Below are 18,547 nucleotides of genomic sequence, written 5' to 3'. Positions count from 1 at the left end.
TGGAGCATGCTCAGATTCGCCCCCATTTAGCACCGCTCTAAAAAATACAATTGACAAGTATACTTGTCAAAGGCAGTGAATTTAAATATATATAACTACTTCTCCAACATTTCCAAAGAAACATCCATATTTATTAACTGAGTCTCCTTCCCTGTTTTGTGTTTCCTCAATGTTCCATCCTTGGTCATAAATGAAGAATGAATTAATGCTATGTTTACAGTGCTAATTAATTAGCATATACACTCAACAAAAATATAAACGCAGTACTTTTGTTTCTCATTTTGTATAGGATGAACTCAATGATCTAAAACTTCTTCCACAAATACAATGTCACAATGGTGTTTTTCCACCGCCGGAACTTTTGGAGAACTTTTCAGTTTACCTTGGTAAAATTCAGTTTGCGCGTTTTTCCACCAACAACAATTACCGGGGTAATTAAATTCCCCAGGGGGCATCCAAGTACTATCTTAGCAGTAGGGTCTTGCTGAGCCAGACAGGAACTTTGAGGGGGCGGGCTACAATGGCCACGGATGATTGGTCAAATTTGGGAGCGTTGTTTTTACATCAGCTGGACTCAATCAAACTCATTTGAATTAATTGCCGAGAACTCGAAGACGCTGTGGAAACACGATTCTAAATTCCCTGATCAACTTTTACAACCAAGAACTCCCTTTACCCAGAACTCAAAGTTCCTGGGCTTGTTGGTGGAAAAATGCCTAATTTCTCTCAAATATTGTTCTAAATCTGTGATAGTGAGCAATTCTCCTTTGCGGAGATAATCCACCCCACCTCACAGGTGTGCCATGTCAAGATGCTGATTTGACCACATGATTAGTGCACAGGTGTGCCTTAGACTTCCCACAATAAATGGCCACTCTGGAAAGGTGCAATTTTGTTTTGTTGGGGAATACCGGCCTTGGCAGAAGTTATGTATGCTAGCTTTTTTTTCTCTTTTTTTTTTTTTCTTAAGCAAGTTCTCTGTAGGGCAGAACGGTGACTGAGTGGTTAGCATGTCCGCCTCCCAGTACTGAGGACGCAAGATCGAGTCCAGTTCGGCCTTCCTGGGTGGAGTTTGCATGTTCTCCCCATGCTTGCGTGGGTTTTCTCTGGGTACTCCAGTTTCCTCCTACATTCCAAAGACATGCTTGGCAGGTAGATTGAACACTCTAAAATTGTCCCTAGGTGTGATTGTCAGTGTGAATGTTTGTCCGTCTTTATGTGCCCTGGATTGGCTGGCAACCAGTTCATGGTGTACCCCTCCTAATGCCCGAAGCCGGCTGGGATAGGCTCCAGCGCCCCCGCGACCCTTGTGATGAGTCAGCGGTTCAGAAAATGGATGGATGGGTGGATGTTCTATGTAAACAATTTGTAAAGGATCTTTTGTATTTGATAGCTTTGTAAACATTTCCTGGCCTAAAATGTGATATTGTGTTTCACATAATGGCATCATCGGCCATTTCTGTGAATTTAGCTTGTTGTCTTTTTGCCTGTGCATTTTTTTTTTCTCTTTGTAGTCCGCTATCTTCTCACAGTTCAAAAATGTGTACAATAATTTAGGTTTGTTTAAATAAATTGAGCCAAGACAAGTACTATTATCTGATTTGAATGATTCTTATGTGTATGTAGTGTCAGAAGTTGTAGTGTCATAGCAAATATCGTCCAATTGAGAATGAAGATTTGAGAAGAGGCACGGACAAAACAGCATGTGTATCCGGCCTTCCCAACTCTAGTCATACCTTGACTTCAGAGTTCCAATTTTGTTGGGAATTTGGAGTTACGATCACTCACTTGTTTTTTTTGTTTTTTTTTTATGAAATTTGACGTACAGGCGAGCTTTAGAACAATTAAACTCAACTCAACTTTATTTATTAAGCACTTTAAAAGAAGCATTGCTTTATACAAAGTGCTGTACGTGGAACATAAATCAGTCATGCAGTAAAGATATGTAAAACGAACAACAAAACAAACATTGTAAGTAAGTAGGAGTAGGTAAGTAAATAAATAAATAAATAAACATAAAATTCATAACACAAAAATTCCAATGAAATTAGGCAACAATTTGGTGTGATTTTATACATAAAAGAAAAAAAAAAACAATGCAGTTAATTTGTCAATCAATAAATGTTCTTTTTTTTCAACCACTTTTTTTTTTTTTTAACACAAACAACACTGCATGCAAAAACAGTAGCAAATCATTTCCACTTCTTTAGCTTATAACATATTCACCACAAACCATCAGATCCATTTAACTTTGGAACATGAGCGCATCTGATTGGATGATGGTTTGCAAACAAAACAGAGTCATGACAAATGTGACCACATCACTGGCATGCTTGGTACTGCAGGGAAGTTGATTCCAAAATTGGCTGCACTTGAACAGTTCACAATGCTGTCGGAGTGTTGGTGCGTGGACATTTTGAAAAAGTCTTTTTGGGATGTTGGTATATTGAATTAAAAAAAAAAAGATGTTTCTGCTTGATGTGGCCATCTAGGGCTCGTGGATCAGCAGGCACGTTTTACATTGCGCTTGTGTCTGATGCAGCTCGGGAGACATTTCCTGTCCGACTTGGTGCCGCAGGAGACCGGTGTCGGGGCTGCACATGCCTGTTTCCTGGAAGGAAAGAGAAACCGGACACAGAGGCTGAGAAATGAGAGAAGCAAGTGTGATTGAATGTTTGTTGTGGTGACACGATACTATTCAATTATTCACGGTGCACTCCCTTGGTTGGCCTCAACAACAGCAAAAAAATGCACACAGTAGGTGTGATCACGGTCCAGTTTGGCGCAGCCGGAACCAATAGCCCACATGTATTTTTAAGTACAGTAGTACAAGTTAGGGGGACAACTGCTCCCTTATTCTGAGAAGTTCACATATACTTGAGAAAAAAACAAAACAATAAATTAAACTCATTTTGGTGCAGGACCCACAATCATCCCAGTTTAATTTCAAACATATAACAAGTGTTTGCCTTTTTTTGGGGTGCAAATTATAAGAACGTCTGGAAAATATTCTTCACAAAATGAGAATTTCAACAATGTTTTGAACCGATTCTTTTTTCATGTAGACAAATGCAACTTGCAGATCACAGCACTCTAAAAAGTAACTCAAAGGATCTGTTAACACTCAAGGGGAAAATCTAATTCATTCAATGTAATTATTAGGGGTGTTCGATACCACTTTTTTTTCCCAGACCGATACCGATACCGATACCAACTGCCGATACCAGTAGTACATTTTGACAAATAAAAAAAATCACTAAAAGATATTTTTAAATAAATATATTTCCTTTAATTTTGACAAAAAAGTTTAAGGTTCACAATTTTGAAGTATTTCCAACCGGTGACGTTTTGGTGAAAAACTGCTGCAAGCTAGCGCCAGTTACAGGCAAGGAGGACTCACTTAACGTCTTTCCCCTCTGTCATCGGTCGCTTGTACTCGTCTGCGTCACGAGTACTCGAGTACTTGAAAAAAGGCTGGTATCGGCCCGATACCGATACCTGGTATCGGTATCGGCCCGATACCGATACCTGGTATCGGTACTCGCCCATCCCTAATAATTATTTTTTGTTGCTTCAACACAATTTCAAATGAAGTCACAACTAAGAAAGACACTTTAAAAAGAGAATTGTTGACCAACTTAATTGAATTGCTTCAAGTATTATCCATCCACCTATTTTCGTGACAGCTTACTCCTCACGAGGGTCACAGGGGTGCTGGAGCCTATCCCAGCTGGCTACGGGCAGTAGGTGGGGTACACCCTGAACTGGTCGCCAGCCAATCACAGGGCACACAGAAACGAACAACCATCCACACACACAAGCACACTTCGGGACAATTTGGAGCACCCACTCAACCTGCCATGCATGTCTTTGGAATGTGGGAGGAGACCGGAGACGACCCACGCGGGCACGGGGAGAACATGCAAACTCCACCCTGGAAGGCCAAAAGCCTGGACTCGAACCCAAGTTCAGTCCTGGGAGGCGCACGTGCTAACCACTCAGTCACCGTGCTGTTATTAGTAACACACAATTGAATTAAGTTAATACAAAATTAAATTTGCAGTTTAATTAATTATGGGGTCATTAAACTTTATTAATAAACTGAATAAATTAACTTTGGACTACCTTAATTCAATTATGTGTTACCAATTGAAGCAATTCATCCATCCATCCATTTTCTGAACTGCTTGTTCCTCACAAGGGTCGCGGGGGGTGCTGGAGCCTATCCCAGCTAGCTATGGGCAGTAGGCGGGGTACACCCTGAACTCGTTGCCAGCCAATCACAGGGCACACAGAGACAAACAATGAAGCAATTCAATGACTAATTGGTCTACAATTCTCTTTTTAGAGTGTAGCCTAATGGAAATGTTTATTGTTTTGTTTTTTTCTCAAGTATATGTGAACTTCTCAGAATAAGGGAGCAGTTGTCCCCCTAACTTGTACTACTGTACTTAAAAATACAGTCATAGAAGTTGTGGCAGTGCGTGAGAAATAACATAGAAGGGTTCCACCAAACCAACCTCTTTTGAACTGAAGCATGTTGACTGATATTTTGCAATAATCAGTCTCTTAAAATAGTTCTATAGGAGGTATTCATTTTCAAAGGTGGTGTAGTATAGGCTATTTTTTTTATGAAGTAGGCTTGCTTTGCTTCTGAAACACCTGACCCATCTTTTAGCCTTCACAAATGCATCAATATCAGGCGCCATCTGTGCGCCCCTAGTGGACAAAAATAGCAACAACAGTGTGTTCCGTACCAACGGACCAGACTGGACCCCGTAAATGGCCACTTCTACATTTGACACCCCTGGCACAAGCAGTGAAGATTCGGAACAGTTTACAAGCATGCATCAGTTATGCAGCTCATTCCAAAAATAATTTACAAGTTATCCCCCCACTGAGGTTACTTACAGTAGATGTGTTTTACATAATCATAATTGCTGTAACATTATTGTTAGCATTGGAAATGTAGTGACTTACAGTGTTCCTAACCTGGCAGCAGCAGCCTCTCTTTTCCTGACCTGTTTCATCAGCTTCAGCATGTGACAGATCTGCCGCAGCGTCATGTTCGGAGCGTGGCGAGGCAGGCGGGGTCGTGGGGCATAGCGAGGGCCCCGGTAAGTAAACACCGACAGACAGTTGCCCCTGGTGGGTCCCTTGCCAAACATATGCAGGGGCTGAGCGCTGCTGTGCACATAGCAAGATGCACACTAAAAAGCACAGAAGGAAGAAAGGGCAGTGTGTTAAAAAGGGCTGTTTTTGTTTTCCTCTAAATTGTCATTTGAACATAATCCAATGTTGTGATCCTATATTGCATGCATGCTCCTGATATATAAAGCATATGTAGGCCTACTAAATTAAGACAATTAAAGGGAAGTCAACCTTAAATATTTCATGACAGTAATATATGTGACCTCACTAGTCTAACCATGACGTTCTGATTAACTCATTCACTCCCAGCCATTTTCATGTTCTATTGCTATAAAAACATGGAACCTACCAATAGAAAAATGTCTCTTCTTTCGTCAGGAAAAAAAGAACACGGTATATTTTTTTTATCTGTTAGAATTAGCGTTAGAATTAGCTAAGTTTCATCATCATTCACAAACCTGTTGAAAATACTTGGAAAAAGAGCTTGTTGCAACATGGACCTGGTTGATCTCTTATACTTTGTTGCCACCTGCTGGCCGTTTTTTTTTTTTTTTTTTTTTTTTTTTTTGGTAATAACTACCATCGCTTTAAGCGACCACTTCAGGTCAGAAACTGCATCAAAGCCTTCATACAAAAACTCTAGCAAACAAAAACCCTAAAAAACGTATAAATACGTTTTTGGGAGTGAATGAGTTAATATAACATTTGTGGAATATGATTTATTGAGCAAAATCCATCTGTTGTTTGTTTTTGTTTTTTTAAGGGAATTTGCCGTGCTCGGTAGTTGACTTTTGTGATGGTACGTCGTGTGATTTCTATGTTATTGTTTTCCCTTCATACTAACTATGTTGAGCAAAAAATGCAATAGGGATTGACATGTGGTGTTCCACAGAGTTCAGTTATGGAGCTTCTTCTCATTTTGCCTCATGGGTTGCATCTTAAGAAAGAAAACAGCGGTGGTGGTTTTAAAGTGCTCTTTAAATATAGAGTTGAGTGATGGGAGTCAACTGCATGATTTGCAATGCCAAGTTGAGCAATTTTAATCCAGTGAAACTAGCTATCTAGCAAAATTAATGGAACACTTCCGGAAGCTGCATGGAGATGGAGAATACAAGTTGTTATTAACCAGTAAACCCTATAACGATGTCTTGAATTTGGGAAAAATAAAATCATATTTTATTTTCCAATTCAATAAAGAAGGGCTTTGGTGAAAGTATCTCCAACAAGGTTAAGAACCACTGGTTCATCATAAATATCAACATTTTTGTTAACCTAAATTTAACTCGTTGAAGCTATATTTGCATACTCATTAACATAATCTCATATAAATGTTTCATAAAAAAGCATTCATTATCAGTGATGGAACATTAGTAGCACTGACCTACATTTACAATATGAGTTCCATGAAAATTCCTTCATTTATTCCCAAGAATCTTTTGTCTTAATTTCATTGCATTTTGTTTTTCAAATACACTAATATGGCCCTCCCTTTTGTGTATAGTGCGAATAGCACTAGACTTAATCACCCTCTCCAACAGAAACCTAAACCTCCGTTCTTTTACAGCACTGACACTTGATCATGTTGCCCACTAACAATTGCTTAAACATTCATACACGGCAAAGCTGTGTGAGAACACCATCCATAGTACATTTTAACAATTCAAAACACATACAAAAAAAGCATCTCCAATAGCATAATCACTTAAAAAAATAGATGTGCATGCATACTTACATGGACGACAGTCGTCATGATGGTGATGAGTTAAGGCTTGTGTATATAAAATACCGTCATCAGCACGGGATGGTTGTCTTATAGATACGCACGAGCGGGAGACATCAACCAATCATCATTTGAAACCAAAGTCCGCCTACCTCCAACATCACCACAGTGACATTACACACACGCATGCACGCACATTTCAGGTTGCTTCAGGTTACAGACACGAACTTTGTGATGGAGAGGTCTTTTGTGGTGAGGTGTATTCTTAGAAGCAGCTGTAATTTAGGGAATGAGGAAAAAGAAAGAGCGACAGCAGAGAAGAAGGTGAATTTGTACGGATGGCAGATGACAGATGGGAAGGGATGTCAGAATGGAGGGAACGAAGGCAGCTGTGATGGACAACACAGAGGCGGTTGCTGAGGGTAGCAAGCGTCACTTCAGTGTCTGGTGTCATCGTTGAACAAAGCGATTCATCAGGGCGTTACACATCTATCAAAAGATCATTGATCAAACACACTCGGGTGCTTCCTAGGTCATATCTTTTTTATATGCAATCTACAGGTGGTAACACGCTAAGATTCTAAATCATTCTACTCCGATACTCCCATATTTTGCAGTGAATTTCATCAATCTACATTAAAAAAAAATGTATTGGAGCGGCAAGTTTAATTCCTTTGTTTTTGTTATACAAACTATGGCAGACATTGTGTTTCAGATCAAAAGATGAATATGAGACGAACGTTCCGAATTCCAGCTTTTATTTCATTTACATAAAAAAACAAATCATGACAGAGTTTACCACTTTAGGCCTGCTTAACTCAAACATTTAGGGATTACAGCTTCTAATTCTCATGTTCTAAAATTGGGGTCTTTAAAAGAGATGAAAGCCAAGTTGACTTTTATCCCTATGACATGAAGTGAAGTTTGACCAAGTGATAGTGACCAGAGATGGGAAAACCAGGTCAAGAAAGTAAAAAACCCTGCCAGAGTTTGACTTTAACCACTGGTGCTTCTCGTAATGACCTCGTTTGCCTGCCGGTTGAGTACAAGCACCACACAAGTACAAGCTAAAGCCAAACTGTAGCGGATAAAAGAATAACCATGATCCTTAAATACATCAAATGGATGTCGAGGCATGACTGAGCACAGAGTTCAGGGAGAAAGCGCAATTGCAGAGGGTCGTCAGCAACAGGAGAAGCGGTGCTGCTCCAGGTAGGGGCGGAGCTAAGTGGTGGGCACCAGCCTGCCTCGCCAACTCATATCTGGGAACATTTTGATACCTGTGACTTTCCTGCTATTTTCACATGAATGCTGTGTTTTTAGATCAATTCTGCCACAATACATTTATATTCAAGTGTATCTGTGGTGGTCAGAAGAACTATATATGGTGTATCTGACAGCTACTGTTTGCATATTCGCCGGCGAGGAGGAAAGCGTTGACGTTTTTTTTATTTTTTTTATTTTTTTTATTTTTTTATTATTATTTTTTTTTTTACATTTTTTTTAAAACATTTTTTCCACTAAGGGATAGCATAAGATACTACAGGATCTAGAAGTCTGTGATTGGCTGACAACCAGTCCAGGGTGTACCCCGCCTACTGCCCAAAGCCAGCTGAGATAGGCTCCAGCACCCGCCGCGACCCTTGTGAGGAATAAGCGGTCAAGAAAATGGATGGATGGAGGATCAAGAAGTGCTAGAATGAAAAAAAAATAAGGGTGGGGGAAGCGAATGAAAATTTAAATCATTTCCATATCAGCATAATATGTACACGAGAAGTGAACACATTTGGAGGGTAATTAAATCACACAAGACTACAACTCTATTTATATAAAACAAAATGTAAAATCTTGTAAACGGACATCTTACTTCATGGCATGGAAAAGACAGCCCCCTAGTGGGGGAATACGCACCCTACACCTCAAGTCATTTTGAGCTAGGCATCCATCCATCCATCCATCCATCCATCCATCCAGATTTTACTCATCGTGTGTGGTGTGTCAAACATAATTATTGATTTTTAAAATCACTTTGTGTGTGTGCACAGCGTATTCACCAAAATTCACCGGGAGGCCTGTTGGACCAAATACTGGACCAGAACGCCCCAACAAATGTGAAATGTCCAACATACCTGATTTAATGATCAGAATCATTATTAGGATCCTGCAGAGCTTGCTGAATAGCTGATAATTTGAATCAGCTGTAATGGACGAGGGAAACCTCTAACATGCGGGACTCCGGCCCTCGAGGTTATTAAAAAGTTGTGGTCAAAAGATGCCCTCCACTAGAAATGTGTGGGATGGATACAGTACCACATGCTTCCAGCAGATGGCGCACTCCCATGGGTGGATGATGTTTGTATTTGGGTTTGGGTCAGTTGATAGATGGCGCTTAGGGTTCCATCCCCCATAGAACGAATTGGATTTTCATAGGGTGTGTGTGTATTATTATTATTATTATTATTATTATTATTATTATTATTATTATTATTATTATTATTATTATTATTTTTCCATCTCCATATAGGGGACATTGGTGGAAAAGGCAGTTTTTAGGTCAGCTATGTGCAGCATGTTGAACGAAAAAAAACAAAACAAAAAACAACAACAACAAAAAAACAAGTGCCAGTACATATTTGACTGTTGGCAGGTAAATTAGGCCGTGGGTAACAACAAAACCTTATGTTAATAAATAAATAAAGCGATAACTCGGAAAATGGATGGATGGATAGACAATACATATATAATAAATATTTTTTGTGTCTTGAATTTGATTTTCGGGATGGCATGTTTGTGGCAACTATGAAATGGCAATTGAAATTGTGATAAGCCAAGCAAAAATGCCAAATGTACCTAATCAAGGTCAAGCTATCCGTCGCGGCACCACGCGGACCAACTTCAAAATAAAAGCTTATTAGGCTACTACAATGGCGTCAATGTATAATTGATTAGATTTTATTTTGAAGTTATCCTTTAAGTTGGCAGCGTGTTACATTATGAGCATGTTTGCGCCTTCCTAGACATGTCTAAATGACGGCTCACCCTTTTTTTTTTTTTATTCGGGGGTGTACTGAAGGAGTTATACGAGTATTACAAAGTACGAGAGAAATAGCACCGTAAAAAGTCTATAAGCTAGAGGCAAAACTTGAGATAGTGCTGATACAGTTGTGTATCGGCCCACTTTTATTTGGTTGGTTGCTATTCTACTTTGGTTGGTTACTATTCTATTCAAACTAGACTCGTGTGTGGCTTACTGTAAGTTAAAAAAAAAAAAAAAAGCATTCCGTAAAAACGAATTACTTTTCTTTACTTCTTAAATTAAATCAAATCAGCATTAAAAAATAAACAGTTCACATTTAATGATTAGTTACTTAATTGGATCCTCATCATTGTTGGCCAATATGTTCGGATGTCAGTTGATTAGGCGCACATTCTCCGGACGGTGTACTCTGTATTGAATTTAACATTTTCGGAGTCACCGAACGCCTCCCAAACCCCGCCTCTCAACTCTGTCCTCCCTCTGTGTACTTTTTGTCTTGGAGCGTCTGGGTGTTAACTGTCAAGTTGAACTCCCAAACAACAGGCCCTCGGTCAGCCGTGGTTCTTTTTTTTCCTCCTTTTTTTTCTTCCCCCTCTCCGTATCCCTTAAGTTGTTTTTTTTTCACGGTACAGGTGGATTCCGCACCCGCATTGGCAGCATGTCTCCTTCCACATCCCCCCGGTTCTTCACCGAGAGGGAGGTGACCCGCCACTGTACGAAGGACTCATGTTGGGTGCTCCTCGGGTCCCGGGTGTACGACGTGACCGCGTTCTTGCGGATGCACCCGGGAGGGGAAGCGCTGATACTGGACAGGTCGGGGAAAGACGTGAGCAGGGAGCTGGAGGGTCCCCCGCATCGACACTCGGAGAACGCCCGACGGTGGTTGGAGCAATACTACATCGGAGAGTTGGACCGAGACAGCCGCAACGACGCAGACGAGCTACAGGTAAGCAGCAGCTGTCTCCATAGAGCCATTTTGGCTTGGCTGACATCACTGGCCTCAGAACAACAAACAAATTTACCAGTATAAGCCTGGCAGGTGCATTGTAGACTTTCAACCATGTTCTCGCAAGTAACTCAGAGTTTCGCAACGCCATTTCCCAACATTTTACCTGCGTTACCGCATGTTCCATACGGACACAGCTGGTTTCGACTAGCCTGCTATAAGAGTAGTTTCGACTAGCCTACTATCGAAACCAGTATTTCCCACCTTTTTATTGACCAAAGGCGCACATATGATTGGTTAAGAAAACCAAAAATAATCTCGCAGCACGCCACCAAATAAAAACCTCACAAAAAGCGAATATGCAATGTGGCAATATTATGCATTTTTCTCATACGTCGCTGCACACATTTTCAGACCAATTAGGTGAAATTGAACAATTTCCAGCAGCACACTTGATGATCTTCCAAGCCACACTGATTAGAAATCTCTGCCCTCTACTAACTTGACCCACCTTTTTTTTTTTTTAATACAAAATGTACTACTTTCCCAATGTAAAAATGCAACTCATTGACAAAAGTGACAATTGGTCTACAGAGAGGGGTCTGAAACTCGCAGCTAGGGAGCCATTTGAAGTCTGCAATTGACATCACAATTTAATGTTATAGTGCGGTTCCAAACTCTTTTGCCTTGTCATTGCCTGGGTGCTTTCTGTTTTGTTTGCTTTTTTTTTTCTTTGCAAAACTTATGGACCACCATAACTCAGTCTCATGACAGCTTTCGGTGAGATGCAATTCAATCATTTCAAAACTTAATTAGTGATTTCATTATCAATAAATAAATAAATTGAGGACAAGCAGTATAGAAAAAGGATGGATGATTCTGTCACTGTGTATAATTGGTGGTTTAATATTTGTGTTTTGAAGTAGGGGTGTTAAAAACAAATTGATTCGGCGATATATCGCGATACTACATCGCGCGATTCTCGAATCGATTCAATAATCGGCAGAATCGATTTTTTTTTTTTTTTTTTTTTTTTTTTTTTTTTTTTTTTTAGGATTCACACCTTGAGCATGGAAGAATGTTATATGAACGGAACATTAAGCCTTAATATTTTATTTTAATGCTGTTCAAACATGAAACAGATTACAACCTCTATAAGACTGAAATTTCAGATAAATAAATAATACATTTTCATATAAATCTTACACTCTACAAGCTTACTGATTAGTATTTTCTAAATTTGAATGAAAAAAAATCGCAACAATCGACTTATAAATTCGTATCGGGATTAATCGGTATCGAATCGAATCGTGACCTGTGAATCGTGATACGAATCGAATCGTCAGGTACTAGGCAATTCACACCCCTGTTTTGAAGTATTTGATGAAAATGGAGCCACTTGACTGCAACCGGCAGAGGAAGTGTTGAGCTTCAGTGAGCTTGTACTTTGCAGTTTAAATGTGAAATTAGGTGTGCACTAGGGCTGCACGATATTGGAAAAAACTGACATTGCGATTTTTTTTTTTTAAAATGGAAGAATTTTCACCAGATGACTTGAATAGCGGTTTGGGAAGAATTTTTTTAACTAACCATGAGAGTATTGTATTCATATAAATGGACTGCTTTTTATATAGCGCCGGTGACTGATTAACAGAAGGTGGGGGTGTGTTTGGGTGTTTTGCTACCTTTATGAAGCAAAACAAACGTTTGCTTGCTCTAAAAAATAATAAAAACATCGCATGTTTTGCGATGTGGCCGTCGTGCATGCGTACAACGCAATCGTGATGTTCAAACAATATACAGTATCGTGCAGGCCTAGTGCGCACGATATTGGAAAAACATGCGATATAGTTGCTAAATATAGCGATATCGATATTATTGCGATATTTAACATGCACCTAAAGAAACGACATTGTTATCATCTAATGAAAGAATCACATTTTTTCATGCGGCAAAATAAGCAAATTCCATGTATTCTTAGTTAATTGTAATTACCTCTCTATTATGTTTAGGGGTGTCCCGATACACCTTTTTCCACTTTCGATCCGATACCGATATTTCAGCCTCAAGTACTGTCCGATACCGATATCAGTCCGATACCATATCAGTAGGGGTGTCCCGATGCAATGCTTTCTACTTCCGATCCAATACTGATATTTTAGCTTAGAGTACTGTAAATTAACAATAGTGCGCGACTTCTCGGGCACGAGCAAACCTCCAAGTTAATCGAACAAACGTAAACACAGAGCACAATGCCTTTTTCATAGGCTTAATAATGTCTACAGAGGTAAGAAACATATTAAACTTCAAGTTACTTTGTATGTGAAAGTCATTTTGAGTGACAAAACTTACGTAATTACAGTCTTCCAAACGTAAATAGTGCATCCCGACTCCCGTGAATCCGATGACATTGAGGATAGCAGTACGTTGCTAATATGCCCAAGTGCGGAGACATTAGTAAGCGACCGTGTGGTAGTTTTATTCTGCAATGCTAATCATAAATAGACCCTATCGTATTTTCGTTAGGAAGTCTTACCTTTTTAGCAAAAAGTCAGCAAGCTGTGGGTCCCGTTTCATCCCCAGGAAAGCTCTTAGCTCTCTCCACCTGACGAACGCTGCTCCAAATTTATCCGCGTCCTCCCGTGACGCTGGTCTGAAAGTTTTTGACTTCTCTTTGTCTTCCGTGGAGTCTCCATAAGGGATTGAGACGTATCGGGTGAAAGTCTCTTTAAATCCAGTTTGAATTAGTTGTCCTGTCCGTGAAGTTGCGTGAACAATCACGAGAGCTAACAGGGACAATAGCGTGCTCGCGCATGACGTCATGCTCACTGCAAAAGCTAAAGTTTCCCGCCCGAACCCTCCAACATTTTTTCCTTTTACAGAAAAATAGGGGCAACAGTCATTGTGCCACAGTCGTGCCTCCTGTCCATTATACAACTCTTAAAACGTGCGGGTGAAACATATGGTCATTTTAACACTCAAATTTGAGTCTAATCTTGCATCATGCACCTTTAATATTGCATTAAATTAATGGCATTTTTTAAATTTATCTTATTTCTGGTTCCTGATCGTAAAACGGCCACAAAATAGCCGCCTATATGGCATCGGCCACCATCACGAGAAGTAACACTTTAAAATAAAGGCAGGTATCAGCCCAATACCGATACCTGTCCTTTTCTGGATGCTGCTGGAATCTCAATTTCCCTGAAGGAGTCTTTCCAAGGGTAAAGGTCTATCTATCTATCTATCTATCTATCTATCTATCTATCTATCTATCTATCTATCTATCTATCTATCTGTCTGTCTGTCTGTCTGTCTGTCTGTCTGTCTGTCTGTCTATCTGTCTGTCTGTCTGTCTGTCTGTCTGTCTGTCTGTCTGTCTGTCTGTCTGTCTGTCTGTCTATCAATTCATCAATTTTTATTTATCTTCACAACAGAATATGGATATTTAATCAATTGACCCATTCTAATTGAAATATGTGTACAGGTGTTTAATTAATGCCGATGATCTCACACAGTGGTCTTAGTTGGTTTGAATCAGCAAGAAGCTATACGTTAGTACACTTTCCTTTTGGTGAGTTTGGTTTTTATATGCAATAGTCACAAAATGCTTTCCGGGAGTATTTGTGTATAACAAGCTAGTAAAAGTACAATGGGACAAGGATGACATGGCACAAATAACAAGTTGGAACGCTTAATAATAATGATACAGATTAGCCAAGTAAGGTCTTTTTTTTTACATATTTTTATTTTAATTTTTTTTAATGTCATTGACTTTAGACACATGACTTTAGCGTGCGTTTCTGTGAGGCATCAAGGAAGGTGTACCTGTTCTCCTTTGCTTTTATTGATTGTATGGGAGGGGAGAGGATGAGCTGTTGGTGAAAGGAGAACAGGTAGGGATCTGGTTTAAAGCGGATGTAACGTCACTGAGGAGCAGGGAGGGGCACATAGGTGATAGGGTAAACCTGTCGGGTGGGGGATGGGTGCTCGGATGCGTGTGGAGGGGGGCAGCGGTGTAAATGATTCAGGAGCGCTGTGTGTCAATATCGGAGAGAGATAAATAGTAAAGTGAGGGAAAAAACGGGTTTGTCTTGTCCCGACGAGAGCAGGACAAAACGCTAGAAAGCCGTCGTGTGCTCCTCGTATGGCCTCAACAGTGTCGCGATTGCTTCCCTGTTTGTGTTCTCAAAAGGATACCAGGCAGTTTGCATCATAGGGTGGGTGGTGACGAAGCAACTAGACATTACTTTTAGGATTTTTGCATCGCTGAAAACAAAAATATATGAAACATTTATGAGGATTTCTTCATGTCGTATGCTCAGAAGGGACTTAAGATCGCACTTTACTTTCTTTTCCTTTTAGTCTCATAGCTTCTTCTCTTTACTTTCATTTTCCCATGTATTAAAGAACATGTATTGAAGGTTTTTCCTGGCTCAAAATGAGGTGGTATCATCCTGACTGATGGGTGACTACCGATACCACGTCTCGGTGACAATACTAGTCTTATTTTAACTCAACTCAACTTTATTTATAAAGCACTTTAAAAAAAGCATTGCAGTTTACAAAGTGCTGTACATGGAACAGAAATCGGTCGGACAGTAAAGATAAGTAAAACAGCAACAAAACATTGTAAGTAAGTATACAAGTAAATACAATTTACATCAATAAATTAATAACAAGAAGTAGGTAAATAAATAACTAAATAAATAAATAAATAGAATAAACATCAAATTCATAATACAAAATACAGCAGACCCCAAAACAATGCTAAGTCTCCAAAAGCCGCCAAAAGCCGAAGAATACGGAAAGGTTTCAAAAGTAGATAGAAATTATGTGAATGCAAAGTTGCCATTAATTTCATGCAATTTTAAGGAAAATAATGTATTGTGATATAGAGGTCTTTTAACATCATCTGTCATTTATGGGTGTGGAATTTTATTGACTAGTGGTATCAGTAGTTGTGACTACTCAAGAGTTGCGTATCGGTAGGGAAAAAAAGTGGTATCCAACATCTCTAATCCTGACCATGCACCAAGACGTGTATGTGTTCTGTAAATTCAACAACCTCGCTTTTCGCGTTTCAAGAATAACAATAATAGTTCCAATAAATAAGGTGGAGGTGGCCGCCTCTGAATTTTGTACACAGGAAAAACCCTGTGTATTGTTTGTTTCAGCAAATGTGAAGTGCGACATGAGATGCGTTTACTTTTCATGTGTTTCACACAAATTTTATATCATAGCAGCAGCAAGATTTTATCTTCTGCTTTTGCGTCGATGCAGCACATGGCCTCTGTCACTGCTAAGTAATGTCAATAACGGTTGAACTTTTCAAGTGGAATAAAGTGTGTAGTCATTGTGTCATGTTTCACATATTTTGGCTTGATGTGAGTGTGAGATATTTGTGGCATCTGTCATCACCTGCAATTTTTATGCAAGTACAGAGAGTGGATACAAAAAGTCTACACGCCTTTGTTCAAATGCCAAACTTTTGTGATAAAAACAAAAAAAAAAAGTGTCATAAAACCTGTACAAAAATAGTGACAAAAAAATACAGGGATTAAACATAAACAACTCTAATTTACATGTGTTGAGAATTAACCAACACACCTGCCACCATGTAAGTGCTTCAGACATTGAGAGGTTATAAAATAAATCACATCTTTTCTCATCAATTGGTGATAGTTGAGTCGATGTCGAGGAATGGATGACGTCCTAAATGTTTTGTTTCGGTTGTCAACTTGTTTTGCATGCTTTCCCCTGCAACACACTCACTTTTCCTTAGTTGCACTGGCTCCACCCCCGACTCCTTCATCCAATCACATTCAGACATTCGCTCAATCAATCACATTCAAATGACTCACAGACGGTTGGAACTTGTAACGCTCCAAAACCAATTCATGTCACGCATCTGCAGGATTAATACTAATTACACATAATGCAAAAAAGAAAAAGAAAAAGAGAGACCATTATTAAAGCTACAGTTTAAAATGGTAGTATGCAGTACAGACTTGTACTCTAAACGGCACTGTGAATATGGAAGAAGTAATCATAAATGCTGTGTTCTAGTGACCCAAAATGGAGTACTGACATGCTGTTAAATACATCTCGAAGTTGTCTTTGTGGAAATGCTGATGATGAACAAGCTTAAATTCTCAGAGATCTTGATTTTCACCCTTTACCTTTTTTTGCTATTGCTTTTTTCTTCTTTAAAATAAGCAAAGCCAAGGTTGTCTTTTGCTGCAATGACAAATACATATCGCCGAGGTGCAGTCTACTTTTTGACTAAATTGGCAGGAAAGTTCACCTTTGTTTTTTTTGTTTTTTTTCCTGGTAGGCTATTAAATCAGCACTTGCCAATAAGGGCAAAAATGCACCAATGTGCTGTCATAACTGAATCGTAATTTCTGTTGATGCATTTTCTGCATTGTCATTGTGAAAAAATGAATGTCCTGTTTTGGAATAAAGAGATGGCAATTATTATTATTATTATTATTATTATTATTATTATTATTATTATTATTATTATTATTATTTTTATTTTTTATTTTTTTTTAAGCCAGCTCATTGGATAAGAAAATAATTGGCAGATTAATCAATTAATAAATAATTAGTATTTTCAGGTTGAAGTCCTAATTGAATAGTTTGTTTTTATTGCTTCTATAATGTAGTCAATTTGTCAAATACAATAAAGTGACTTGCCCGTGTGCAAGGAATTTAGGGCGCATCTTTCGGGCTGATCTATAAAATTGCAGCCCAACCCTTCCCCGCCCCCCTTGTTTTTTTTTGTGTGTTTTTTTTTGTTTTCTTCTTGATACCACCAAACCTGTTCAGTCATGATGATCTTTTATTTGATTTATGCGTACAGCTAATCATGTGTTGGAATCGGTATTAGACGATCTTGCTCATGAATATTCGGAACCATCATCTTAACACCCCTAGATTTGAGTGATATGTTGTTGCTACATTATACACGCCTGCCACAGATAGATGGGCTACCTTATATGTAAATTCTACATTTTTCAAGTGAAATAGGACTTTTTTTTTTGCGATGAAATAAAACCTGACGCTTCGCTATTTAATGTAGCAAAGCATAAATGAAATTAGAGTGATCATTTTGGCTGTGGTGGCCTGTTCATTGTTGCCCACAGCTTATTTTCATGCTTGCATCAGCTGTACCTAATTGGCTAGAATGCGAACTGAACAACGTGGAGCCCAAGTAGCTCATGCATTTTGCTGAGAAAGCCCATCATGTGGCTGAGGAAGTCGATCGTTTTCGCAATTTTGTTGTAAGGATGACAAAGCCACATTGAACAAGAGGAACTCCACGGTGATCAGCTGATGCATAGCTGATGGCACGATGTTTGTCGTGACAATGAGTCACTGAAACATTCCAATATGGCCTTTCCGCAATTCAGGTGATCTGCAAATGGCTCAGCGCTTTTCATTTTCCACATTCCTTTATCCAGCTGTTAATGTCAATGTACCTCTTTTTTTTTTTTTTTTTTTTAAATTCAAGGGTCAGATGACTTTTATTTTCATTAGTTAACTGTGCACAAGTTTGGATGCAGATTAAAATGATAAGATTGTATCATTGTGGAGGATGATGTCACCTGAAGCACCACTGCATGCCTGTTCGATTCCTGACGAATAAGTTCTGATTCATAAACTAACCAACATGCTATTAAGACAT

General features: G+C 39.1%; 2 protein-coding genes across 4 annotated transcripts in view; one reads left to right on the top strand and one right to left on the bottom strand.

Annotated features, from left to right (window-relative positions):
- Positions 1-2,202: 2,202 nt before the first annotated feature.
- LOC144015837 (uncharacterized) lies at positions 2,203-6,992 on the bottom strand. 2 transcript variants are annotated; one of them, XM_077516215.1, is made up of 3 exons: positions 6,884-6,992; positions 4,981-5,210; positions 2,203-2,611 (listed from the first exon to the last, which is right to left on the bottom strand). In XM_077516215.1, exons 1-3 carry the CDS (start codon positions 6,899-6,901, stop codon positions 2,503-2,505), a joined length of 357 nt encoding a protein of 118 aa, XP_077372341.1. In that variant the 5' UTR covers positions 6,902-6,992; the 3' UTR covers positions 2,203-2,502. The 2 variants fall into 2 exon arrangements, with proteins under 2 accessions (XP_077372341.1, XP_077372342.1); XM_077516216.1 differs by having other exon boundaries at positions 4,993-5,210.
- Positions 6,993-10,394: 3,402 nt separating this feature from the next.
- The window catches only part of fa2h (fatty acid 2-hydroxylase), a 33,902-nt gene continuing 25,749 nt past the window's right edge, over positions 10,395-18,547 (top strand). Inside the window, exons 1-2 of one of the 2 annotated variants that reach the window (XM_077516419.1) lie at positions 10,395-10,458; positions 10,541-10,854. In XM_077516419.1, coding sequence (XP_077372545.1) covers positions 10,567-10,854 — 288 coding nt within the window. In that variant the 5' untranslated portion in view covers positions 10,395-10,458; positions 10,541-10,566. Of the gene's footprint in view, positions 10,855-18,547 lie in introns of both variants that reach the window. The other variant, XM_077516418.1, reaches the window with a different exon arrangement.

Source organism: Festucalex cinctus, chromosome 3, assembly GCF_051991245.1.
Source record: "Festucalex cinctus isolate MCC-2025b chromosome 3, RoL_Fcin_1.0, whole genome shotgun sequence".
Taxonomy (NCBI): Eukaryota; Metazoa; Chordata; class Actinopteri; order Syngnathiformes; family Syngnathidae; genus Festucalex; species Festucalex cinctus.
The sequence above is the reverse complement of the archived record's forward strand: the minus strand, read 5'-3'. Positions and strand labels throughout refer to the sequence as shown.

Excerpts from the sequence above, each read along its gene's own strand:
- LOC144015837 (XM_077516215.1), bottom strand. Across the intron at positions 2,612-4,980 it reads GCTGCCAGGTTAGGAACACT|GAAACAGGCATGTGCAGCCC; the intron begins GTAAGTCACTAC and ends CTTTCCTTCCAG.